Genomic DNA, 27,658 nt, shown 5'->3' on the forward strand with positions numbered 1-27,658 from the left:
GAAAGGGAGTTTAAAATGTTCGAATAGAAATGTAAAAGTTTTAGTTCCCCAACAATTACAAGACTTACGTCATTGATAGATTTCGCGACATATCAGTCTGAACTCCAGACTGTTTTATTCGCATAGGTCCTGAATCATTAAATCAATTTTCCTAAAATTCTATTGTGACTCACTTGGAAAAATCAAATTTTTTTGTGCTAATCGTAGTGCCATTTTCACATCAGTGTCTTTCAGATATTCAAAAATGGGTGGATCCGGCACGTGATGAGGGTGCAGTGGGGTGTGACATCAAAGCATATCTAATTCATGATGAGCTCCTTACAACATACTGGAAAGCATATACCTACTAAGATTTTTGGCATGGCACAGGCCACTTGTCAGATGCTCCTGATTGATTAAGAGCCATGCATCTGGCTCCAGCAGGCCACCTTATCATGATGGATCGGTCTTGATGACTTATGGCCATAGGGTTAATTAGACTGGATAGAAATGTTTCAACTTTTCAGTTTAGAGCTGGACTGGGTACCAGGTACTAGGTAGAGTGCACAATTTGTGAAGTTAAAGAGGTGACCACTACTGGACAGACCCTGCTAATCAAATCAGTGCCCCACAGAAAATAGAAACAATGGACCCAATTAATCAAGAATGATTATTGTTCATGCCAGTTTTGATTAGGGTATGTGCTGGAGTTAGACACACCAAATTCAGAAAGTGGCGTACACCTCTTTATTAATCAAGAGCGTCAGAAGAGCAACGTACACTTGTGTACACTTCGCCACAAATCCTAGTGTGGCCCCTGCTGGAGTAGTATTTGTGGGGTAGTAAATGCCGCCACTCGACATAAATTTGACAAGCGGCAGTTGCCACGCCCTATCCCACTGCATCTCCGCCCATCTCGGCGGAGCTGGGAGAAAATGGCGTGAATATATATGATATATGTGATATAGTCACAAATTTACGCCCATCTCTGGGTTGGGCCTTAATTTGCGACTTTTCAAAGCTATTACTGTACAATTTTGACCTGAAAGCTTAGATGAAACGGGCCCAATCTATGCTCACATACCGGAGTTGTGCTCTTCCAGCTATATTGATGCTGCCTGTTCCCAGCGGCTGAGATGACATTGTTGTGTCATACAGCCACTGCAGCCTATCAGCTATCGATAATCGGTTGCAGCTCATTAATATTCCATCAGTGAATGTCCATTCTGACAAAATAGGCTGCAGCTGATCTGTCCAACAGTCCAGAATGGTAATTCTGTCTTGTTATGTTAACCCCAATGTTACTGTGACTGAAATGTGATTCATGAAGACTTCCAGTCTGTCCAGAGGTGAAAGCCTAAATACATAATACCAAGGTGTAAGTCTTTGGCCAGTGACCCAAATGCAGTTCCTATGTATGTGATTTTTTAAGTTTGTGTTATCTCTTTTTATGTTCCTTTTTAGAAGTTTCTGCTTTGTTTGAAGCTGGAACCTCTGTCACATATATTTTCCAAGAGCCGTATCCAGTGTCCAGGAATAGCAGTGCTTCAGCTTCTTCCATATATGCTGATGCGGTGATATCAAGAGAGAATATTGCTTTCAGCTTTATGACAGCTCAAGCACCAAGCCTATTACTCTACGTGACCTCCATATATCAGGATTACCTAGCTGTATTGCTCTGCAGAAATGGTAAGTGTAAGCTATGCAAGCTATTGCTGCACGTGCGAAAACCTTGAGGTTATCAGCCCTCATATTGGTCAAAGTGTGTGAGCCCATCTGCAAGTGACTATGCAACTTCTTTCAGACGGGTCCCTGTGCTAAAGACACACGTCTCTCTGTGCCAAGGCCTCAAATCTACTGCAGAAACAAAATATATCATTTGACTTTGGGCTAATTAAAAGCACTCTTGGAAAAATCTGTGAATAGGGTCCACCCAAAACTCTGTCACCTTGCACCCGAAAGGTTGAGTACCCTATCCAGTCTGTCCTAGACTGTTGGCAATTAGAATAAAGTATATCTATCCTGTAGAATGTAAGCCCGCAAGGGCAGGGTCCTCGCCCCTCTGTATCAGTCCGTCATTGTTAGTTTGTTTACTGTATGTGATATTTGTGACTTGTATGTAACCCCTTCTCATGTACGGCACCATGGAATCAATGGTGCTATATAAATAAATAAATAATAATAATAATAATAATATGTTACGGTATATTCCTCCAACTTCACTCAATGCTAAGGCACAAAGAGAAGAACGTCTGTTTAGTATAGGGTCACATCTAAAAGGAGACTCTGGCAGACAGACATACACGTTACTTAAAATGTGCAGTAAGAACCTCAACTTTTTATATTTCTGAAATATAATGCATTTAATGTTCGCAGAGTGCTGTTCCATGGAGTGTATATGTGTATATAGTAGTGTAATATCTATATTATGAAATTGATGAAGCATGTCTTCATATTTTCATTTTTGATGGGTTGTCGTACAAAAGGAAGTCATCACATATCCACATGTGGAAACAAAAAAAGAAGAAAAAGTGGCAATGCACAACACGGGGATCACCACAGAGAAAACAAATCTTTATTCAAGTAACAGCACTACGTGAATAAAAACATTAAAAACAACATGTGACATCCAAAAACAAAAGCCCACGGTAGGGCAATGTCCTTATCACACCACCAATATCATTTCAAAAGTATGTAAGAAATTTTTGCAGTAAATATATTGAAGCAGCACTATAAACATTGGTAAAAAATGGTAAAAACCGACCCCTACACAGATGGGCACAGTAGACATAAGTTAATGTTAATAACTTTTGCCCATAAAGTGCTTTCATGCAAACCTGAAAAGGACAGAGGGTACAAATAAACCCAGAGCAGAATGTGCAAAATCTTCTATGTGGCAAAATAGACCCTGGTCTGTAAAAAGGTAAAGAAGAACACTGACAAGTAAAGGGATGCGAAAACTGTAAATACAATGTCCAAAGACAAATCAAGGGTCATCATACTACCTGAAAATAGGCCATATCAACCCTTATATTGAAAAAAGTCCTTGTCTCCACCACCATTTCTACTTGCAGCACAGCCCCTACTGCATAATGGATTTTATTTCAAAATACCAGTACAGCCAACCATGTCTTGAGTATGGGGGTACCAACCGACTAATGGTCAGATGATGTTAGGTGTCGGGATTCTGCCTCCCAAGCGATATCTGCCACTGCGGTCTACCATTCAGACTTGGCTGCGGCAGGTGTTGCTCAGCATAGATGTTGGTCCCAGCATCTTGCTCAGGCTCACGGTGTTTGTGTGGTTACTGCTGGCTCTCCAGCCAAGTCTATGGCAATCAGTCATAGGCACCTGAATCCTGACTCTATTTTAATTATTCCCTGTTATGGGAGCGGAAAGTTTTTCATTATATATGTGATGGCTATTGGTTCCCTTGCCCCGTTTGCTATCGGCACAGTCATGCACTTTTATAGTGGTTTGTGCCTTTTGGTGTACTTTTTCCTCACCTGTTCCATGTATTTTTTTTAATAAAGTTTGTTTATATTTTTATACATTTGGACTTCATGGTCGTTTATTTTGGTTCTTCCATCCCCTTGTTCCTTGAGATGTCAATCATGCATATCCAATTTCGAACTGACAATCTCATTGTTCTCCTGGAGACTTGTCAGTCGACGACTTTCTTATAGAAACATCAGAATGATTGGCCAAATGATCACTCCTGTGTATTGGAGAGTTGGCTGACATGATAGGAGGAAGCATCGTATGGCCAACAGTAATGTAATGTGTATGGCTGGCCTTAGAAAGGAGCGGTAGTGCATATGGTCAACCAACATTTGTTCTGTATGGGGCTGCCGTGTGGTGCGCTTGGCAGTTCTAAGCAGTCCTGTAGAGAATGAATGGTGCAGGTTCAGGCACTTGACCTGCCACTCTTTTTTGTAATTGGTATAAAAATTCCCCCTTCTGAGTGTCCCTGATGTCGGACCCCTACCTATCATTAAATTTATTACCCATCCTTCACTGGACAACCCCTTTAACTTTGCTATTTCTGTGAGTCTAGTTATACTTGATTGTTTTCCATGACAGCCGCAATGGCTGAATTTGGTTCTTAGTAAGCATATAAAGAGCTGAAATCTCCAGAGATTGTACTGGCACCAGTGGAGGAAGGCGTTAACTTTCCTGCTATAACTGCATCTGTGACAGGTTCCCTATAGATATAGAATGCCTGGTGGTTGTATATGGTGCCGCAGGATTATGGAATTATATTGCTTGCATTCATATTTTAGCAAGGTGGATGCTGAAGACCCGGGGGGCTTGTGCATTATCAGCTGATTATCCCCTCATCCGCTCCGCCTGAGACTACGCTTGTAATCTGGTAAATAAATTGCCTGGCTCATTTGTTTCTGTGACAATTTACTCACTTTTTGAGTCATAATTAAAACTTGTGGAGGTGCAGCAGATCCGCTCTTTTATCTCAGCAGCTGCCGGTACTACTAGCAAATGTAACAAATTCAAGTCCCTTGGGGGAAAACAGTAATTAAGAAGCAGGTTTCTTCCCCAGCTATGCAGATGGCGGCACTTACTATTCTTCAAATCTTTATTATTATTCCTCACATCTATTGAGGCTGCAGAGCTGCAGTCTGAGATTTCCAGTACATTACTGCTAAAATAACCCACGCTGGCGGCATAATGCGAACCTCTCAGATCCAGTGCTCAGTCTCTGAGAGGACCCCAGTTTTCTCTGCACCCCTTATAGCAAAGAACTTGGTGTACAGTATTTAAAAAAAAATCTGTTAGCAGGATTTCACGCCCCAAGTTAAATATATGTACCTGTAGCTCTTTCAAAGACAAGTCCTGCAATACCTTTACATCGCCAGTCTGTTCCTCCGGTACTGAGAAATCAGTGTTTGAATTAATATGTAAGTGAGGCTGAAGAGCTATGGTAGATCTGAAGCCTCTGTCACACAGCGGTGTCTGCACCTGATTAACTGATAGCTCCTTTGCCTGGCCTGAAGTCATATGGCATAGAGGCTGTCAGTGAAGCAGTAGGAGGCGGCACTGGGTGGGAAATAGAGCCATTACTTTAATGCTGATATAGTGTCTGCCATTACTACCCCTTGTGGTCGGCATTCCACAGTCTGACTGCTCTAACTGTAAAAAACCCTTTCTTATTTAGCTGCTGGAATCACCTTTCTTCCACCCGTAATGAGTGTCCACTGGTCCTTAGTATAGTCTTTGGAAGGAATAAGGCATGTCCTTTTTTTGACTACACATGTATTTATATGTACAGTTGTGCTCAAAGTTTACATACCCTGGTAGAATTTTTGCTTGGCCTTTTTTTCAGGGATTATGATTGATAACACCAAAACTTTTTCTCCACTCGGAGCGCTTGGCACCTCGAGTCGCAGGAGCCAGCGGGCACACAGCAAGATACTGGTCACAGTCTTTGTAATTTACCGCAGGGAAGCATGAGCGTGGGCCTGCGCTATTTCGGAGCTCAGTAGTCAAAGCACTCTCTTGTCCCTGCCGCGTGTTGTCTCTTCCTGCCAAGTCTGTCTGCTTATGCGCACGCTCAGGCTTTTTCCTAGTAGTCATGCCCCCTGCTTTGTCGTGTAAAGGTTGGTTCGGGTGTCTAAGTTTTCCCACAGATAACAGAGGAGACAGCCCCGACAGTTCCAGACCCGGCAAAAGACAGGTACCCCCGGTCCGGTCCTTCTTCTTACATGACCTCACCAGTGATTTATAAAGGGGTAATAATTTGTTGGGATTATGGAATTTTATCTCTTTTCATACATCCTAAAATCTTGTTTGCTTTTGCGACTGCTGCTTGACATTGAGTACTACTGCTCAGTTTACTTGTAACCAGAATACCCAATTCCTTCGCCTGTTCTGTAGTCTCAAGTATGGTCCCGTCTAATGTATATGTAGCAATAGGATTACTCCATCTTAGGTGCATTACTCTACATTTATCTACATTACACCTCGTTGACTAAGTGTTTTATTATGCGTTCAGGAGAGTCACGAGTCATAACTGACTGATAAACAAATAATTGACCAATGTCTATCTCCTGGTCAGCTTTAATCATACAGTATATTACATACAGTGCAATGCTGATACTTATTAGTTATATCGCTTTTCTTGCAGCAGTTTTTAACCAATCCTATTTGGTACTCTACTTGCCTTCAGAGCTGCATTCAGCATTCTTCTAGTTTGCTCTTGCTGCATCACTTGCAGTGCAGAGCTTGATCTGCTGTGCTGTACTGGGGGAGATGTAAGGAAACACAGAAATAATTTTCACTAAAATAAGCAGAGCATTGTGGTAGGAGTTTAGCTATTCCGTTAATCCTGTGTCCCAGTGACAGAGCCAGAATTGTGCATACAGTTTTGGATGGAAAGCAGATGTCAAAATTTGACCTGACGAAAAAATGGAAGGGCAAAAATTCAATTTTCATTCTGCTTCTCCAAGATTCCTCTCTGTAACAGGAGGAGTGATGCTGGGCATCTCAGCAGGATTTTCCAGCACATTTGTGACTCAGTAGAATGAGTTACCATCGGGTGTGGAATCCTACCAAGATGCAGAGCATAACGCCTCCTGATACGGGGGGATTTCAAAGAAGCAGGATGATAATTGAATATTCACCCTTCCCTGTTTTCATCTTGCCTAATCCCGGCATCTCTCTCTCTCTCTGAGTCTTTGTTCTTCAAAAATATGTAGAAACAGCTATTACACCTGTGAATCTTTCCTGACAGCGGCTTTGTAAGCGATTTTACTTGGCTGCATGTTGCGTCACGGAATTAATTTGATTTCACAGTTTATCGGCTTCTAAAGAAAATAAAGGAAAAAAATCTAAAAATAAAAAAGCAATAAAAAAAAATGAAAATAGAGAGTAAATCCTCACAATTCCTTCCATAGTAAGAATAGGCAGAGGCTGGATATGATGAGCATCCCTCCCGGTCAGATGCAGATTGTCATACTGCTCTGTTAGCTGCCTATTATTACGGAGATTCAGCTTTTGCTTTGTATAGTCGTGTAATGTGGTGTAATTGTTTGAGCCCTGACTTAAAATACAAAAAACAATTACCAATGACTTCATAGAAAAATATTTAGAATTGAGAGTCCTCAGTGGTTGATATCTTTTAATGGCTAACTAAAAAGATGGTAACAAATTGCAAGCTTTCGAGACAACACAGGCCTCTTCATCAGGCATAGACTAAAACAAATTCTGAAGAATCACATATTTATGCACAACATAGCACAGAAAAAAAAAAGACATGGATAAGACAGGTGACATGAAGCAGAATTACCATGAGTGATAAACAGTTATGTCCATAAATATTGGACTAGTTCTTAGCTAAGGAACGTTTTATTGTTCTCTGATTGGGGTCTGGTTCTGTTGTGATGACCCCACATAGTCTGAGGGGCAAGTTCCTTAGTTGATGTAAAAAGACATAAATCCATGCGACACATTCATTACTGAACTAAGACTGTCAACACTGGCTAACACAGTACCAAGATATATATCTTTCCTGTATCGAAATGGAGGATACCAGAATGTACCGCATCTTTATGGAACTAAAACCACTTCTGAAGAAACTTGCACAAATGGACAGCGACATACTGGCTAACACGGTACCAAGATATATATCTTTCCTGTATCACAATGATTTCCTAGTTTCTCTATAATACAATGTCTACTGGTTATGCCATAAGAAATTAATTAACATCTGGGGCTAGTTTTTGTAATTGGTTTAATCATGCTGCTCCCCTGATTATTTTGTTGTTTTTTGTATTTGATAAATCCACTATACGGTCCCAGAGATAAGGACCTATTTATTAAGTGCTGTTTTTATGGTCTTTATGAAGGTGGTGTGTCTTACAGGATGACTATGCAAATCAGTCTATAGACACCCCCCTATAGAATACTATTAGCAACTCCCCCTTAGTAAAAAAACAACAACACATAATAGCTCTAAATAAATAGGCTGATAACTCTGGAACCATATGGCTGATATATAAAATACAAAAATAAAATCCTTAGGTGAACAGTGGGAATAAAATACAGTGGGGCAAAAAAGTATTTAGTCAGTCAGCAATAGTGCAAGTTCCACCATTTAAAAAGATGAGAGGCGTCTGTAATTTACATCATAGGTAGACCTCAACTATGGGAGACAAACTGAGAAAAAAAAATCCAGAAAATCACATTGTCTGTTTTTTTTTACATTTTATTTGCATATTATGGTGGAAAATAAGTATTTGGTCAGAAACAAAATTTCATCTCAATACTTTGTAATATATCCTTTGTTGGCAATGACAGAGGTCAAACGCTTTCTGTAAGTCTTCACAAGGTTGCCACACACTGTTGTTGGTATGTTGGCCCATTCCTCCATGCAGATCTCCTCTAGAGCAGTGATGTTTTTGGCTTTTCGCTTGGCAACACGGACTTTCAACTCCCTCCAAAGGTTTTCTATAGGGTTGAGATCTGGAGACTGCCGCCGTTGCCCTGGCGGTGTGCTTTGGATCATTGTCATGTTGAAAGACCCAGCCACGTTTCATCTTCAATGCCCTTGCTGATGGAAGGAGGTTTGCACTCAAAATCTCATGATACATGGCCCCATTCATTCTTTCATGTACCCGGATCAGTCGTCCTGGCCCCTTTGCAGAGAAACATCCCCAAAGCATGATGTTTCCACCACCATGCTTTACAGTAGGTATGGTGTTTGATGGATGCAACTCAGTATTCTTTTTCCTCCAAACACAACAAGTTGTGTTTCTACCAAACAGTTCCAGTTTGGTTTCATCAGACCATAGGACATTCTCCCAAAACTCCTCTGGATCATCCAAATGCTCTCTAGCAAACTTCAGACGGGCCCGGACATGTACTGGCTTAAGCAGTGGGACACGTCTGGCACTGCAGGATCTGAATCCATGGTGGCGTAGTGTGTTACTTATGGTAGGCCTTGTTACATTGGTCCCAGCTCTCTGCAGTTCATTCACTAGGTCCCCCCGTGTGGTTGTGGGATTTTTGCTCACCGTTCTTGTGATCATTCTGACCCCACGGGGTGGGATTTTGCGTGGAGCCCCAGATCGAGGGAGATTATCAGTGGTCTTGTATGTCTTCCATTTTCTAATTATTGCTCCCACTGTTGATTTCTTCACTCCAAGCTGGTTGGCTATTGCAGATTCAGTCTTCCCAGCCTGGTGCAGGGCTACAATTTTGTTTCTGGTGTCCTTTGACAGCTCTTTGGTCTTCACCATAGTGGAGTTTGGAGTCAGACTGTTTGAGGGTGTGCACAGGTGTCTTTTTATACTGATAACAAGTTTAAACAGGTGCCATTACTACAGGTAATGAGTGGAGGAAAGAGGAGACTCTTAAAGAAGAAGTTACAGGTCTGTGAGAGCTAGAAATCTTGATTGTTTGTTTCTGACCAAATACTTATTTTCCACCATAATATGAAAAAAAAATGATAAAAAACCAGACAATGTGATTTTCTGGATTTTTTTTTCTCAGTTTGTCTCCCATAGTTGAGGTCTACCTATGATGTAAATTACAGACGCCTCTCATCTTTTTAAGTGGTGGAACTTGCACTATTGCTGACTGACTAAATACTTTTTTGCCCCACTGTAAGTGCAATAACATACTATTATGTATTATGTACCGTGGAAACCCCCCAATTCTAACTCCAACCCTAAAACAGCCCTAACCCTAAGACCAATCCTAACCACAATCATAACCACAACCCCAACACCACATTAACCCCAACACCACCCCAACCCCAACACCACAACTGTAACCCCAATCATAACCCCAACACAACCCTAACTCCAACACAACCCAAAACCTAGCCCCACCCTAAGCTTAACTGCAAAGAATGGAAAAAAATGTTTTATTTAGTTATTTTTACCTAACTAAGGGGGTGATAAAGGGGGGTTTGATTTACAATTTTTTTTATTTTGATTGCTGTGATAGGGTCTATCATAGTGATCAATATGAACCACTAGGAAAAATCTATTGTTGCTGGGTAGCGGCCGGCAGATCTCAGTGAGCGCAGTGCGCATGCTCCCGCCATTTTCTTCCAGGAAGAAGACACGGAGGGCCGAGGGATAGAGCAGGAGGTTCTGGGGATAATTGAGGTACCAGGGGTGGCTCAAGGGGACCCCATTTCTTTCTCCTCTGGTATGCTAGATCATATCAGAGGAGAGAGAAATGAATCGGAATTCAGATTTTTTTTTTTTTTTTGCAAGCGCCATTATTCGGTGAATAACGGCGATCACAAGACTGGGAATGGTTAAAACCAAGCCGAATCATGTTCCTGGTAGCCGAGACCCTGGGGGGCGCTATACGCTTTCTTTCTCTTTTCTTAGAAAATAGTTTAGATTATGGCAGTCAATAAATAGAAATTTAGGATGAAAATTAATTTGTATTTTGTACCACCCCTTTAAATACAAATAATAATAATTTTTATAACCAAAAATTTGATAGTGACAAACATTTTCTTATAAGCGTATTAAAGACTCATTAATGGAAATGGGTCTCCAAAGAAGGAGGATAAGAACCAATAAGCAGACCCGTGGAGGTTTGGGTTCGACAGAAGTTTAGTCCAAAGTTTGGTTCGGGTTCCAGAACTGCACTCAAACTTGAACCTGAACCCCATAGAAATCAATGTGGACCCAAACCTTTGAGGTGAAAAATCTCTCTCTTTCCCTCATTCTCCTCTATCTTTTACTCTCTCTGAGAAATCTGTATTTAATGTTCAGCACTAGTCACTCGGTGTCCTGCATAAACTCCAAACTTTGAATTTTGGGTTCACTCATCTCTACTTACAAATAATAGATAAAAAACTTTGGAAAAGTTTTGTAAAACTGCAAACTGTCATCTCAGGTCTGACTTTTCTTCATTGAAGTCCCATTTCCAGGGTTTGGTGTGAGGACCGGGCTGAACATGGCCGAGTTCTGATTTCACATTCTTCTTATGTTTTTTAGGAAGTCTACAAGTCAGATATAAGCTCAGTAAGGAACGATCTTATGTTATCACCTTAGACTCTGAGAGACTTAACAATCGTAGACTTCACCACGTGAAGATCAGCAGAGAAGGCCGGAAATTATCCGTACAGGTAAGGAATCTGTTCACATTGATCTCATGTGCTGAGGTGCAAAGACCCAGAGGAGACTCTCTCTTGAAGGGGTTTTCCACTTTTAGAAAAATGGACAACAAATTTGCCTGACACATCAAATAACAAAATCAGATAGCACTCACCCTCTTCGGGATCAGTGATAGCTCTCCGCCGCTGTTTCAGTCTCAGTGTTTTTTCGGCAGCAGTGATGCTGCGTTGTCAACTTATATCACTGCTTCAGTCAATCATTGATCTCAGCAGCTCATGCCATGCACGTCGGCTGAGAGATGATTGGCTGCAGCAGTAATATGAGCTGTCAACGTAACGTGACCGCTTCTGCCTATTAACTCAGCAGAGCGTTTCATATAACTTGGCTGAGCACAGAGATTGGCTGCAATGATTATTTGAGCTGTCAATCTGATATCATCGTTGCAGCCAGTTGCTGAGTTTAGAAACTTGTGCAATATATCTTGGCTGAGCGATGATTGCAGCAGTGGTTTGAGCTGTCAATGTGACTTGACTGTGGCAGCCACTTAATTAGCTCAATAGTGGTTATGTTAGCTGTCAATGCGATGTGACCACTGCAGCCAATCACTGTCCTCGGCTAACAATCCCATTTCTTTGACTGAGCCGCTGATTGGCTGCATTGATGAAGTGGGCTGTTGATGTCATTTTTTCAGATAAAGATTGAGCTTACCTTGGTCAAGCCAGTGATCTCAGTGATTGGCTGCAGCAGTGATTTGAGCTATTGACATGTCACTGCTGCAGCCAAAGCATTAAGAAGGAAACAGATGGAGGTGAGAACTGTCTGATTTTCTACTTTTCGTTGGAAGGCATGTTTGGGGTTTACTTTTCTAAAAGTAGAAAACCCCTTTAACTGTCCAATAATGCAGAATATCTAATACATCAGCCATCATGCATCATGCCTTGTCTGTATTGGATTAAAGCATTTCTTGCTGTATATGTGAAAAATACCATTAGCTTCACTGTTGATTCCTTACAAAAAATATTTGTTTTATTTGTTTTGTTTTTACCCCTTTAAAGGGAATCTGTCAGCAGATTTTTGCTACCTCATCTGAGAGTGGCATGATGTAGGTAAAAAGCTGAATCCAATGATGTATCACTCAGATTATTGGGTGCAGCAGTTCTCACACAATCAGAGCTTTTAGATTTAGAATGAAGCAGAGCTGAGAAAGCTAACCCCGCCCACACCCAGCTCTTCATGTACAAAGTCCATAGGCAGTGAGGCACTTATCACAGGAAGGGGCGTTGCCACACTGGCAATGTTAATCTCTTATTGAAAAATTAATGAAAGAGTGCAGCACAGAATAGTCCGGATGGTGAATGAGCAGCACCAATTAAGTTCCAAAGAAATTCAAGCGGTCCTGCAGACTCCGGTGCATCAGTGTCAAAACAAAAGAAAGTCAAAACCGCACGCTTGATAAAGGTCTGTTGATGGAAACGTCGCTACAGGAGGCAGAATAAATGTAAGCTCTTATTTTTTCACCATCCATTGTGGCGCTGTCTTTTTTTTCTTTGTGGTCAGGTGCATCAGTGTCAGCATGAACTATCCATCGACACTTTAATTAAATTAAACTCTATGGCAGGAACCTCAGGAGGACCCCACTGCTGACACAGAGACATAAAAAGCTAGACTGCAGTTTACCAAAATGTACATCAGTAAGCCAAAATCCTTCTGGGAAAGCATCTTGTGGACATATGAGACCAAGGTAGAGCTTTTCGGTAAAGCACATCATTCTTCTGTTTACCAAAAATGGGATGAGACCTAAAAAGAAAAGAATACAGTACCTACAGTCAAATATAGTGACATTTCAAAGATGATTTGGGGTTATTTTGCTGCCTCTGGCACTGGTTTCCTTGACTGTGTGCAAGGCATCATGAAATCTAAAGGATACCAAAGGATTTTGGGTCACAATGTAGAGCCCAGTGTGCAAAAGCTGGGTTTGTGTCCTATGTCATGGGTCTTTCAGCACGATAATGACCCCAAACATACTTCAAGAAGCACCCAGACTTGGATGGAAACAAAGTGCTGGAGAGTTCTGGAGTGGACAGCACTGAGTCTGGATGTAAATCCCATGTGACACCTTTGGAGAGATCTTAAAATTGCTGTTGGGAGAAGGCAGCCTTCAAATATGAGAAGACCTAGTGAAATTTGCTAAAGAAGAGTGGTCTAAAATTCCAGGTGAGAGGTGTAAGAAGCTTGTTGATAGTTATAGGAATCTATCGATTGAAGGCACTTAGGGTGTGCAAACAAATATTAAGTTGAGGGTGCCAACAATTTTGTCTGGTCCATTTTTGGGGTTGTGTGTGAAATTATGTCCAATTTGCCTTTTTTATGTCTGTTTTTTGTGTTCTTCCAATACACACAAAGGCAATAAACATGTGTATAACAAAACATGTAATTGCGATAATTTTCTGAGAGAAATACTTCATTTTCTGGAACAATTTCAACGGTGCCAACACTTTCGGCCATGACTGCATGTGACCAGGAAATAAGATTAAAGGTAGTCAGAATAAACAGGGTTTATTTGTGATCTGTAACCAGAGATACATAGCTCTGCAAGAGAGTGTATACCAGGCTGCTGTATACACAGAATGTCTGACAAGGCCATGAAACGTTTGTTCTTGCTCAAAACTAACTTTTTTTTTTTACTTTAGATTGACAAGACAATGAAGCAGAAGCAGAACTTGTCATCAGACCTCTACTTTAGAGCTATCAAGTCTTTGACACTGGGGAAGATTCTAGGTGAGATGATAACAGCAGAAGCAGTGTTTTATGGAGATAAAAGCTGATGATTATTGTTGTTATTATTATATGTCACTTCTAAAAGTAGGCACCAGGTATCAGTTAATTGAGGGGTTACTCTGGAAAACCATTTTCCTTCCATTATCTGCTATAGTTCTGATCCTTATAAACAAGAATGTAATTACAAAAAAACATTCCTCCCATGAACAAAATATTATCACAAAACTACCCCCTATGAACAAGATTCTAACTGTTATAACTTAGCCCTAACACTCACGCAAGGATGAACAAACCAAGGGAGATGTTTAACCTGCTCACTACAGGTTCTTATACAGACTAGTCAAATCCCTAACTTGACTCTGAATCGTCCCTGCCTGACCGCGGAGGTTGGCACCCGAAAATTACGTAATGGCGCCCCCACTCAATGTCGGTTGAACCTATAAAGCTATACACAGAGTGTAACCTAAAATAACAACCATAGAACATAGTAACCCATAGGGTGAGGCCCAGGCTAAGGATGTTATTACATTGGCTTGGATAGTGGTGCTGTATGATGATCGGACGGGATGGGGGGACGTGTTAGATGAGGGGAAGGGGTGTCTATAGGTCAGAAGAGCTGCAGAGTATCATTTTTTTTCTTTAATAACTTAATGTGTGTACATTCCGGCATCCAATCAAAGGGCAGGAACCATCCAATGTCATGACACAAGATCTTCTCAGATTGGCTGCCGAAGTCACATGTCTCTGGCCATATTAAAAGTGTTGGCACCACTTTCTCAGTTTCACAGTGCAGAGAAGCCGCTCCTGATAGTGTTGCTTCTCAAAGTGAAGTTGTCAGTTAGCTAGATAAAATCCTGTCCTGTGAGAAGACGATCTTCCAGCTTCTAACTACATTGAGCAAAAACTGTGCTGCAGTCTATTGAGGCCCCATTTGCTAATCCAAACTGTTTGTGATAAAACTGTGTTTCAGTGGGAAATCAGAAGGCCAGATTTCCAGTTAAAAATCGTTAGTTCTAATATTGGCGTGCAGCCAGGAGGCCCAATTTGCTAATCCATATTGTTTGGGATAAAATTGTTTCAGTGAGAAATCAGAATGCCAGATTACCACTTAAAAATCATTAGGCCTAATATTGGGGTGCAGCCACAATGCCCAATTTTTTAATCCAAATCGTTTCACTGTGAAATCAGAAGGCCAAATATGCTGGTAAAAATCTTTATGCCAGTGTTGTTCATGCACACTATCTAAGAAAATAAATACTGATTGTTCATTTAATGACAGATGAATGACAGGTGTGGGCCTAAGGTTTTGAACCCATAAGTTACAAGAAGGGAAGACTACATAGAACATGAGTGGGAAAAAGCAAGGTCGTTGTGTAAGGGGGAATAGGCTTGGCGTTCGACGTGTACGTGCGTTCAGTGTTAATGTTAATGAAAGCTCAAAAGAAAACAAACACCGGCTCATAATATCGAAAGATCACTGACAACATCTGTTACTGGATAGGCTACTCCACTCCCTTTCTTTGGCAGCTGCATGGCGGTACATCTTGTAGATGAAGACCAGAAAGAGCATATGCTCCAGTGGATGGCAAGCACTGCATCAAGTGGTCTCTCCTTTTCCTCCACCTTAACATCACACACAGTACAATCCTAAGAGATGGCACCCCAATAATCCTTGCTTCCCACGGCGTCACAAATTTTCAAATGCTCCACTGACTCAGGGGAACCTCAGATGGGCCATTCAGCAGAGCTGTTCACACATTCTATTCCATGGGCATCAGAGGTCTGGTCCAAAGATTCACAGAATCCGGAGGAGGTAAGCATCTGTACCAATGCCCAAATTTTTTTCATGTTGGACCTGTGGCCGGACGAAGTAGGGTCCAAGCAGAATCCAGACCCTCATCATCAGACGTTAACCCACCAGGGGTGGAGATGATCCTGATGAGACTCAGATGGCAGAGGCACACACGGACTGTACTGTGGTGTCAGGGCAGGAAGAGGAGGAGGATGACTCTTAGGGTGAGGGTGTGAAAACAGAGAGGATGACAATGCGTTGTAGATCTCACTTGGTGTGAACCCAGAAGTATGCAGCTGAGTAGCTCACCAGAATAGGTGGGGAGGAGGAAGATGAGGAGGTTACATTGCAGCTTTCCACACACACAAAAAGTGATGCAATCATGACAAGCACTGCATTCTCAGCCCCAACTCTGGCTGTGGCCAGCATGAGTCGCGAGTGTATAGTTAGCAAGGGCGGCTAGGGTTGACTAGCCTGTCTTTTTTGAGATCACAAAGGATGGCTCAACTCACATTATCTGCCAAATTAAGAAAAAAAAATCAATTTCAATAATTTGACAACGGCACATGCACGATCAATGTGCTATAGTGTGGGAATCTCACTTCTTCCTCCTATGTCACTGTGCCAAGTCTTCTCACAGAGGTCTCCGGATGCAGAAACTCTACTTGTTTATCCCTTATAGTTCGGGTGAGTGAGAGCCCATCATCTGATATGGATGCGGAAATACCTGCTGTTTTTGTGTCACTGAGCACAACATATCTTTCTCAATCAACCATAACATCTCCACCTGCACCTCATTCACAGTTCAGCAGTTTGTCCTGTTCTCCGTACTCCACAATCTCTCAGCACAGCAGCCAGCCCTCATTCCCGCAGTTGTGGTCACAGAAAAGAATGTTTCCTCCTGTACATGTCAAAGCTAAGAGCTTGAACTCCATCATCTCCAATTTGTTGGTCATGGAAATGCATGCGGGAGCACACTTTGATTAGTCTGCGTGAGCAGAAGGTGTTACCAGAAGAAGAGGTGGAAGCACAGGAGTATGCCGTAGGGGGTAGCAATATTTCAAAGTTCCAGACCATCGTCGCACAGGCGTATGTCATAGGAGGGTGGATTATAGCGATCGAGGGGGGGCTCATAGTACCAGACAAACTGTTAGTGAAGGTGCAGGAGCCGACGAACAAATGGAGGAGGATGAGGAAGAAGACGTGATGGACGCGCAGCAGTCAGGAGAGGAAAAGGATAATGATCCCCTCTCTGCTGTCCGTGGTTGGTGGGAAGGGACGAAGGAAGCAACCTTGAGTGTTACCCTGCCATCAGCACACCATGGATTTGGACCTCATTAAAGCGCCAAACACATGAGCCCCTTCTTGCTGCACTATCTACAACATGATGCCTATATTCTTATGGTTAGAAATAGTGCTGTCTACTGGCTTATTAGATCCACGGTACAAGAGTAAATTTAGTCAGTTGCTTCCCCCATGGAAAAGGAATGGTTACATGCTGGAGTCTCGAAACACGCTTGTAGACAATTTTAAGAGTAGTTTTCCCCAAGACAGTAGTGAAGCACACAGAGTACATTGCAGTTCCAGACCGTGAATCTCAAGGCGTCATCGCAAAAACATTAGTGGCAGCAGCAGAGTAAGTGGCATCAGCAATTTCTGTGAGTCGTTTCACACCTTTTTTAGACCAGCCCATGCACCAGCAGAACAGAGTACAAGTCTGACACATTGTGAACGACTGGAGAGGATGGTACAGAGTATCTGAAGCTCAATATTAATGCCATCAAGGGGTGTGTGGACCCTTTTGCATTTTGTCCTTCAAAAATGGAAGACTCTCCTGAATTAGCCTTTCACACCTTTAGAGGTTTTGTCATACCCAGCAGCCAGCGTTCTCTCAGAACGTGTCTTCAGCAATGCTGGTGGTGTCTTGACACATAAGCACATCCAGCTGTCACAGAAAAGTGTAGACCACCTAACTTATCAAAATGAACAAGTCATGGATGTCCAATGACTTGCAGCCCCGTTGCAGACTAGGCGATGGTGTCGTATTTAGTGTCATGCATTGATTTCACATTATAGCAGTCTGTGATACCTTTGTTGTGGCTTGTGTGCATGCTGTTGTTACTGCTGCTGACGTTAGAAACAATTTTCTGAAATGTGGAGACTCCAAGTTGGGTCTCCATCCTATGGGTTGCCTGTAGTAGAAGGTGTGTCAAAGGCTTATTATACTATTATTATACTATTTCTGCTCTGTGGAAATTGATGCCACTTTTGTGTTGTGTGTGTTAGTGGTCGAGTTACTGCCTCTGCACTGGGGGAATCTTGGGCCATCTCAGCTGCAGTCTTCCATTCTTCTCATGCCGCAGTGGAGCCTGCTCAGCAGAGACGTCAGTCCCAGCGTCTCGCTCAGTCTGACTCTGTGCAAAGAGTTACTCCTGCATTTCCTGCTTCTGCCATTTAAGTCAGTGCTGTGCTGCGGCGAGCAGACGCTTCTGGGACTAAGTCCTGCTTTTCAAGTTCTGAGCATGCCCAGAGTAAGATCTCTCAGTGGAGATCGAGGGTCACATGATCAGATACAGCAGCTAAGGCCATTGGTCCTTCAGGAAGGCCCTGTAGGTGCTCACGCTCTGTGGCAGCCTCTCATTGGTCCTTCTAGGAAGGTTCTATATGTGCTGCAACTATTTAAGGCTCGCATGGCCGTCTTTTGTTATGTGCTTTGCGCCAGTGTGGTCACGTGAGAGTGTGTTCAGGGACCCGGCTGAAATAAGCCCCTAGAATGCTGGCACCTCCGGCGAGGAGTTTGTGTTTGAATGTATTCAGGGACCTGGCTGAAATAAGCCCCTAGAATGCTGGCACCTCCAGCGAGGAGTTTTGTGTGCATGCATGACCACTGACTGCTCTCTGTTTGGGCAGTTAGCCTGTGCCTCTGTGGAGTCTAACAGGGCACAGTGCTTTTCTTTCACGGCTACTCGGTGAATTAACTGAGTTAGTCCATACCGCCATATAGTACCGCCGATTGCTAGCAGCAGGTACTCCTGCACGGTGGACCCCAGGCTGCGAAAGCACCAATATCAATAAAAACATCTCTATTTACTCGGTGCACTCCGCTAGCCCTAACAGTGTGACATTAATTTTTTGAAATGTGAAGACTCCAAGTTGGGTCTCCATTTAGTGGGTTGCCTGTGTAAGTCGGACTCCCAGACAGGTAGGCCTGCACTTACTTTCAGTCAACTACCTATGTTACTTTCCTTATATTTTCAATCAATATTACCGTATGAAACTGTGGTTTTGCCATTTGAGTGTTTCCGGAGAAAAAAAAATTGGAGGTGGTATGTGAGGTTTCAGGTCTCCCATCTAAGAAGGCTTACACCACTTCCTTAACCACCAGGTCCACATTGAAACTTCAATTCAAAGCTATAAATGCTGGCCCAGACCCTCATATGTCATGGATGGCCCATGGCTTACTGCTGCTGTGTCATTTGCAAATTTCTACTATGGGTCGATTGATGCCACTTTTAATGTTGTCCTCCCCTAATTTTAGCAGTTTGGGAAGCTTTTTGTCACCCCTTGTTTTGCATATGTTTGGTTTGACCTCTCATTGAATTTAAAGGGGTTTGGGTATGTTTGGCGAACCGAACCAATCTGAACCTTGTAAGGTTCACTCATCTCTATCACCTTTGGCAATGGCGGGAGCAGCTTCATGCAGTGTTTAGTGGCTGCATACCTGTTCCTGTTCAAGTAAAGTAGACTGTTAGCATACACTTTTTCGACCTGGACGCTGCAGAACTGGTAACACCTGATCAGTGGAGTTGCCTAAAAGTGGACCCTTCCTGTCTAGCTATTGATGTAATAAAAGTAGAGAGTTCCTATAATTAGAATTTTAATAGAAAACTGTGCAAATGTGGATAATAATCACTATGCAGCTATGAATAATACTGTTATCTATCTATAGATAATCCCGGGCTTGACCCAGAAATCGCCAAAGTAAACTCTATTGGCTTTATTGGATGTTTGTCTTCTGTCCTGTACAACCAAGTTGCCCCACTTAAAGCGGCATTCCGGCACCCCAGTCTAGCCCCAGTCACCATTACTGGTTCTCTGACTGAATGCATGTGTGGATCCATCATGGAAAGCGACCTTAGTACAATCACCACCACCTACTCCTCTGCAGGTATGTGTTTTGTCACACTTCTGGGGTGCAAATCAAAAAGCACGCAGCTCACATAGGGTATTTCCCATTATATCAGTGCACTTGGAAGAAGCAGTGAAGATCATTGTCATGCCCTCAGTGCACTTCCAGCCTCATTTGCATGTGTTTTTCATGCTAGATTTCTCATGAACGGCACATGGGATCCTTTAAAGAAAAACCACCAAAAATAGCCATACTACTATTTCTATATGTAAAAACATGCCGAGTGCCCTCTACACCCTCAATATATAGATTTTGTATCTGAATTTTATACAATAAAAAAATGCTGGCCCATTACCTTTAGCAGAAGATGGCATTAATAAACACGTTCTTTAGTGCAGAGGACTTGCTGGACATCTCTATATGCAAAGAAGCAATCTCTAAGTTTTATCTTTATTTGTAGCCATTAGCGCTACTGTTTTAGTTATGGAGACTGTTGATTTTTTTTTAAGTTTTAGACACTTTTCTGAAGCCCAAAAATTATAGATGATTATAAAAGACTATTAGCAGGGTGTAATAAATGATTACTCTAATCCATGACCCAGTGGGTATATAATTATCCCAAGGTTCTTGGATTATAATATTAAATTAGTCAAACATTAGATCTTTTGATGTCTTCACAAATGCATTTTGTTTCTCCAGATCCCTTTGGGAAGACAGATGACCGGGAACCCCTGACTAATGAATTACGAAGTGTTCCTGCCATCATTGGAGGTAATCAACTAATAACGACTGACTCGGGGTAAAGTCTTCAGTACAATAACCATGTATACAGTTGTGACTAAAAGTTTTGGGATTGACACAAATTTTGGTTCTCACAATGTTTGCGTCTTCAGTGTTCGTGGAGCTTTTAGTCAGATGTTTTTATGGTTACTTAAGTACATTTGTAGGCATTTTATATGTATATATTCATTCCAGTATGTAATGAATAAAGATTTACAACTGGAATATTTCATTCAGTGATATCTAGGATGTGGCATTTTAGTGTTTCCTTTATTTTTTTGAGCAGTGTATATATATATATATATATATATATATATATATATATATATAATTGTCTAAGGGGTACTTCCGTCTGTCTGTCCTCAACTTCCGTAACGGAAATCCCGCGTCGCTGATTGGTCTCGGCAGCTGCCTGTCGTGGCTGCCGCGACCAATTAGCGACGGGCACAGTCCGATTAGTTCCTCCCCTACTCCCCTGCACTCACTGCCCGGCACCCGCTCCATATGCCCCTCCGGTCACCGCTCACACATGGTTAATGGCAGCGGTAACGGGCCGCGGTGTAACGCACTCCGTTACCGCTGATATTAACCCTGTGTGTCCCGAACTATTTACTATTGATGCTGCCTATGCATCATCAATAGTAAAAATATGTCATGGTAAAAATAATTAAAAAAAACATAAAACCTGCTATACTCACCATCTGCCGCCTTTCCAGCTCCTCGCAACGCTCCGGTGACCGCTCCATGCAAGCGGCAGCTTCCGGTGGCAAGGATTGTATGCGACAAGGACCTGCCATGACGTCACGGTCATGTGACCACGACGTCATCATAGGTCCTGCTCATACCAGCCCTGGGACCGGAAGCTGCCGCTTGCAATGGAGCGGTCACCGGAGCGTCCCGAGGAGCGGGAAATGCGGCAGATGGTATACTGGCCAGTCACGTAGTATATTGCCCAGCCACGTAGTATTTTGCCCAGTCGTGTAGTATATTGCCCAGTGATGTAGTATATTGCCCAGCGACGTAGTATATTGCACAGCCACGTAGTATATTGCACAGCCACATAGTATATTGCCCAGCCACATAGTATATTGCCCAGCCACATAGTATATTGCCCAGCCACATAGTATATTGCCCAGCCACATAGTATATTGCCCAGCCACATAGTATATTGCACAGCGACGGAGTATACAGCACAGAGCCACGTAGTAGACTTAAAATAAAAAATAACCATATACTCACCTTCCGAAGGCCCGTTGAAGTCCTGCTATACTCACCAGAGTATACTCACCAGAGTATAGCAGGACTTCAACGGGCCTTCGGAAGGTGAGTATATGGTTATTTTTTATTTTAAGTCTACTACGTGGCTCTGTGCTGTATACCCCAGGTATATCTATACCTGCAGATTTAGCAGGTTTAATAAGATGCAAATAAGTTAGAGCCTTCAAACTTCAAACAAGAGGTAAAGGTTTTTGGGGCTAAAAATCATTTTTCCAATTGGGTTGTAGTAAAAATGTGGCAATTTTTGGCTTTTAAAGACTTTTTGTTTCCCTGTACTTTCAAATTTGATGTGGTCTGTGGTCATCAATCAGCTGGGAGACACCCATAAAAAGACATACCAGAGATCTACAATCTCTACCGTAAAGGCCTTATTAGTCTAATACTCATTAGACTAACGATAGGTTCAGCCAACGGTCTAATGTGCATGAGGTCACCGGATGACTAATGGTTGGGGAGATGTCGATCCCGCATGTATGATTTTTCATTGTTCTCCTTCACATGAAGCTCCAGACAACGTGTGAGTCAGCGCCTTTCTTATAGAGAACATAGGAGAGCCTGGCCAAGCTAGCACTCCTGTGTATGGGAGAGTCGGCTAAGACATCATTTGGTCAAATAATTGTGTAGCCAACAACCGTCTAATTTGTATGGCCAGCCTTAGACTGACAGAACAAGCTCATTGATGGATTCCTTGTTAACTAATTGAAAATAGAAATGGTACAAAATTTATAATGAAATCCAATTGCAGAGATTATGTTTCAGTCATACACACATATGCATTTAAAGGGACACTGTCACCTGAATTTGGAGGGAACAATCTTCAGCCATGGAGGCGGGGTTTTGGGGTTTTTGATTCACCCTTTCCTTACCCGCTGGCTGCATGCTGGCTGCAATATTTGATTGAAGTTCATTCTCTGTCCTCCGTAGTACATGCCTGCACAAGGTAATCTTGCACAGCGCAGGCGTGTACTATGGAGGACAGAGAATGAACTTCAATCCAATATTGCAGCCAGCATGCAGCTAGCGGGTAAGGAAAGGGTGAATCAAAAACCCCAAAACCCTGCCTCCATGGCTGAAGATTGTTCCCTCCAAATTCTGGTGACAGTGTCCCTTTAAGGAACACAAAAACTTCCATTTTCAGCTTTATAGACAAAAGATTTTCCCAAAATTCTAAATTCTTCACTATTTTCAAGATATCTGTATTCTGGCACTCAGTAGCAACACTCTTATGTACTGTTCTTTACTGTTCTTCCAAAAGTATAAAACTTCCAGGCCTCATTCAGAAGTCTGTTTATTCTCACACATAAAAAAGTCAGATTTTCATAAGTGTGCAAGATCATTTGGTCATTGTGTCAGTCTTAACTTAGATCAAAATTGGACGCCTCAAGTTATTTTTGTTTGCAGATACTCGGTTCTTGAAAAATCACCAACATGAGAACATTCCCATAGATTATAATGAGTACACGTTCTAGCTGTGTAAAAAGTGGACAAAATACGCACATGAAAAATGAACATCTGAATAAAAAAGCTTTCTGACATTGTGAGCTCATAAATATATGATTTCTAAGCACCACAACCATACACGGTCCTAGAGATGCCATTGGCAACCCTTCTGAAAATAAGCTTGTGGAAAAAAGACTTTTAAAGTGGTTGTCCACTACTGTAACATCATTGACCTATCCTCAGGATGGGTCATCAATGTCTGATCGGTGGGGTGCGATATCCAGCACCCCCACCGGATCAGCTGTTTTCTGCAACCAAAAGGGTTCAGTTATGGAACTGCTCTGTCTATCGATAGTGGCCATGGCTGGGTACTATACATACGCCCTTTTTGATTTGAATTGGGGTGGATGTGTAGTTCTCATCCGTAGCCATGATCAGTAGATCGAGCAGCTCTGTAACCTATCACTTTCGGCGGACGCCAACACCGAGAACAGCTGATCGGTGGGGGCGCCAGGTGTCACACCCCAACCAATCAGACATTGATGACCTATCCCCAGGATAGGTCATCAATGTTAAAGCAGGGGACTACCTCCTTAAATTGTGCAATTCTCTAGCAGAACTGCTATAGTCAAACTCTTCCCAATTGTAGTGATTGATGTGTGTCCCAAAGTTTATCACCTATCTTTTTTCTATCTGTACTTTGTGGCAAATGCCTTTTAATATTTTTCACATGAACATTTACCACATTTGTTTTTTGTTGAACAGACTATTCTGCGATGTTACATAATGTATATGGAGAATCATTCAGATTTTATGTTTTTGGAGTGCACTATGTGAAATCTCTATTTCTAGCATAAGTCGATGTTTCTTCAGAGTTTTCTCTGGAGGCATGTGCTTTCAGTTCTCATTCCCAGATCATGTGAATTACAGTTTGGCAATTTTTGAGACTGTTAGATCAGCCGCTAAGCAATGTTTTGCAGTGTCTAGGAGTTAGAGATAAAAACACAAGCCCCCCGAGAAGATTCTTAAGAAATGTACACTTGAGCTGCATACAGAGATTTCACATAGTGAGCTCCAGAAGAAAAAAAATCTTAACATCTCTGCAATATAGTGACGTAACGCAGAACTGAAAATAGCAGCAGAATCAGGAGAGATCAGGGATTTTTGCAAGGTATTTAACTAAATGCTTTTGAACAAATACCAGTTTTTTTTTTAAATACACTCATTACTAGTTTATATATAAACTGCTACTTTTGGTATTTTGTAAACATAGGATATGATTTAATGATTGTTAATTATTTGAATTGTCCCTATATGTTTACCTTTTTGTTCTTGTCTATGCATTTGTGATGTATTTGATTTGATTTCCTTTTTGAATGTCTTTTTAGGATCTTCGAATGAAGTCTGTTTGTTCTTCATTGTTTGTAGGAGTCTTATTGCATAACAGTTGACACCAAGGTGATGAATTAAGATACTTACTGTCCTCTCTGTTTGTCTCTAGGTGTCATAGCCGTAACAATTTTCATCATATTTTGCATTGTGGCGACAACTATAAAATTTCTTTACCAACACAAAAAAACTCATAGAAAAAATCTGTCTAAGGAGAAGGAATATCCAGGCAGCATGGACTATCCCTTCAGGAACGAACCGGACGTACAGAACACAGTCAGCGAGTGCAGAAAGGAATATTTCATCTGACTCGCTTTCTACATCATCTGATTCTTTTTTTTTCACATTTTTGCAGATTTTTAACCACCTCATTTCTCCACGGGAATACAACAACCAAGAATATACTCTGATGCCACTTTGTAGCTCTTGAAAGTCACCTGAAGGAGAGAATCAAGGACATTGATGGAAGAGGATTTCTTAAAATAGCTTCAAGTCATACATTCTGGATAAAAAGTTTACTTGCAAAACACCATAATTGGATACATTGTTTATTGTCAGACTAAATATTCACCACTGTTGTATGATGGACGCTCAGTACATGTACAGTAAGAAATATGTGTTGCTTAAAGGGTTATTCCCATTTTAAAGTTTGATATTATCGGATAGTGCTTGTAAGCCCAAGTACTATTGCAATTTACTTCTTGTTCAAATTTGCATCCGTTCCAATGATATTAACAATTCTCTTTTGTTTACATCTCGTTGACTAAGAGACCGACCTCTGGTGCTGCCTTGCAATGAGCTGTATACAAAAGAATGTGTTAATATCTCAAAAACAAATTACAATTTTATCAAGAAGTAAATTGCAAAATTGCTTGTTTTTCTAAGAGCTATCCGATAATACCCATTTATGGAAATAACTCTTTAAAATGTAAATTTTACAGTAATTTTTCTTATATTAAGAATCAATTCTTTAGAGGTTCTTGAACATATGAGATAAAGCAGATGAGGATGGAGAACTAATTCTTTATCGTCACCTTTCTTCCCGTAGAACTCGATAACATTGAGACAAAACATGCATTGTACAGACACTAAACAAGTAGAGATCTCAACATTTTGTTGTGAACACTGGAATTAGGGGTTTTTTGGAGCTTGATTTATAGGGAATCACATTTTATGCAATTTTCTAATATATGTTATAAAGCAAAATTAATCAATTCCCTGCAGATTGTAAACAGGCTCTAGACAGACCACAGTCGTTACTTTTTATGGGGCTCTCAGGTTAATCATGAGGGCTTTCAGCCTTCTCCTGATCCTTAGATTTTCATTTTCATGTCTCCAATATCATGCATTTGTCTAATGAAATTATATAAGAGAATTTCCCATAATACAATATATTTATGTATTAAAAAATTATCCAAAAAAAGAAAATGTTTAACGGAATTGTAAGTAGATCTATGAAGAGCTTTTCCCCATTAATATAGAAAGTTTTTGATTTGTCTCTTCTGCCCTGAGATATATTTTTGGGATAGACCTATTTGTGTGAACGTTAGATGGCAGAAAACCAAAATGGTTGGAAAACTGATTTATCTCTATTTTAGAACATTACTTATGTTTTATAGGAACCGATAGAGTTGAATGGAAAATTATGCAATTTAGCAGAATTGAGCAACCCATGTATTGGGAATTACTTTTTTTTTGCATGATCGGTAAGATCAGCAGAACTTGGATGTGCCTTCCAGTAGGCTATGTGTGGAGTATTACTGGTTTCCATAATGTGCAGAAGACTGGGTAGATCTTATTTTTGCTGAAAAATCTCAAATGTCTTCTTAGTAGATGTTCCTAAAAATAAAGGGGGGACTGTGTGTGTGTGTCTATAACTATATTCTGATTCCTGGTAACTTGTGGCACCAATTCTGTAGGACACCGGCTCTATTAATGTATATGAGGTGCAGGTAAATGCACTGGTGGATAACTCATGCTTTAATTGGAGGTAAAAGAAGGTGTTCACATTGGTACGCGTTTACTATTACTTTTGGATATGAAGGTAATGCGGTGGCATGTCCATACAGGTGGATGGCACCTGGTCAGCTACTACTGCAAATAGATGTAATGGAGGAGTCCGACATTCTTGGGTGATGTAGAAATACTTGACACTCATATCGGTGTGTTCAAGTACTTATCTATTGAATGTAGAAATTCCAGAAAAATAAGAGACATGTGGAAGCTCGCTGTGTGAGAGTCTGTGATGACCGCTGAGACTGGAAGTGCTTTCAGTCTCAGTGGTGGACACCGCAGACCCTCACACAGCGTGCTTCCACACAGGTCTCCTCTATCCAGATGACTCATGGAGGTCAAGTATTGACTGAAACATCTCTTATTTTTCTGGAATTTCTACATTCAATAAATAAGTTCTTGAATACACCTATTCGAGTATCAAGTATTTCTACATCACAGTTGATGGACTTGGTTATCCCACCAACAGAATTCCAGAAGTGCCGTGTTTTCCTAATTACACATTGTAGGGTGACACCTTCCCTATCGCTAGTATATATGGAGGTAGTGGAGAAAGTCCATATTGCAGCATGGCACCTCTTCAATCCTTAGTTTCTATGGAGGTAATAGAATAAAAAAACATGGCGTAATAGTCCAGTACTTGTTGTACAACCAGATATCTTTTTTCAAAAGGCACATAAATATACCTACAAATGTCTATCCAAACAAGGGAATTTTTGGAGAGGGATTTGTATACAAAAAATGTGGGTCACGGATGGTATTTCATAAAGAGTTGGGGGAGCAATCAGGACAGGAAAAAAAATAATTAAATCATTGTATAAAGTGCTGCGTTTCTGTGGTGTCTTGGTGAAGAACTATGGGTAAGAGCAATTTCCTATATATGTGATAGACAGTGGATGGTGCAGGTTATGACTTCTGGGTACTTCTGCAGATCCTACATTGGTAGGCTGAATGATGATGTATTTATTACCCTTGGCACTA

At 41.4% G+C, this 27,658-nt stretch overlaps 1 protein-coding gene across 1 annotated transcript in view; it reads left to right on the forward strand.

Moving 5' to 3' along the window:
* Positions 1–26,080, forward strand: part of LOC138642083 (contactin-associated protein-like 5) — a 484,494-nt gene extending 458,414 nt beyond the window's left edge. Inside the window, exons 19-24 of the mRNA XM_069730012.1 lie at positions 1,444–1,668; positions 10,959–11,089; positions 13,769–13,856; positions 19,598–19,816; positions 20,477–20,548; positions 24,777–26,080. Of these exons, the coding sequence (XP_069586113.1) occupies positions 1,444–1,668; positions 10,959–11,089; positions 13,769–13,856; positions 19,598–19,816; positions 20,477–20,548; positions 24,777–24,973 (932 nt within the window). The 3' untranslated portion in view covers positions 24,974–26,080. The remainder of the gene's footprint in view (positions 1–1,443; positions 1,669–10,958; positions 11,090–13,768; positions 13,857–19,597; positions 19,817–20,476; positions 20,549–24,776) is intronic.
* The last annotated feature ends 1,578 nt before the right edge of the window (positions 26,081–27,658 follow it).

Source organism: Ranitomeya imitator, chromosome 1, assembly GCF_032444005.1.
Source record: "Ranitomeya imitator isolate aRanImi1 chromosome 1, aRanImi1.pri, whole genome shotgun sequence".
NCBI classification, from domain to species: domain Eukaryota; kingdom Metazoa; phylum Chordata; class Amphibia; order Anura; family Dendrobatidae; genus Ranitomeya; species Ranitomeya imitator.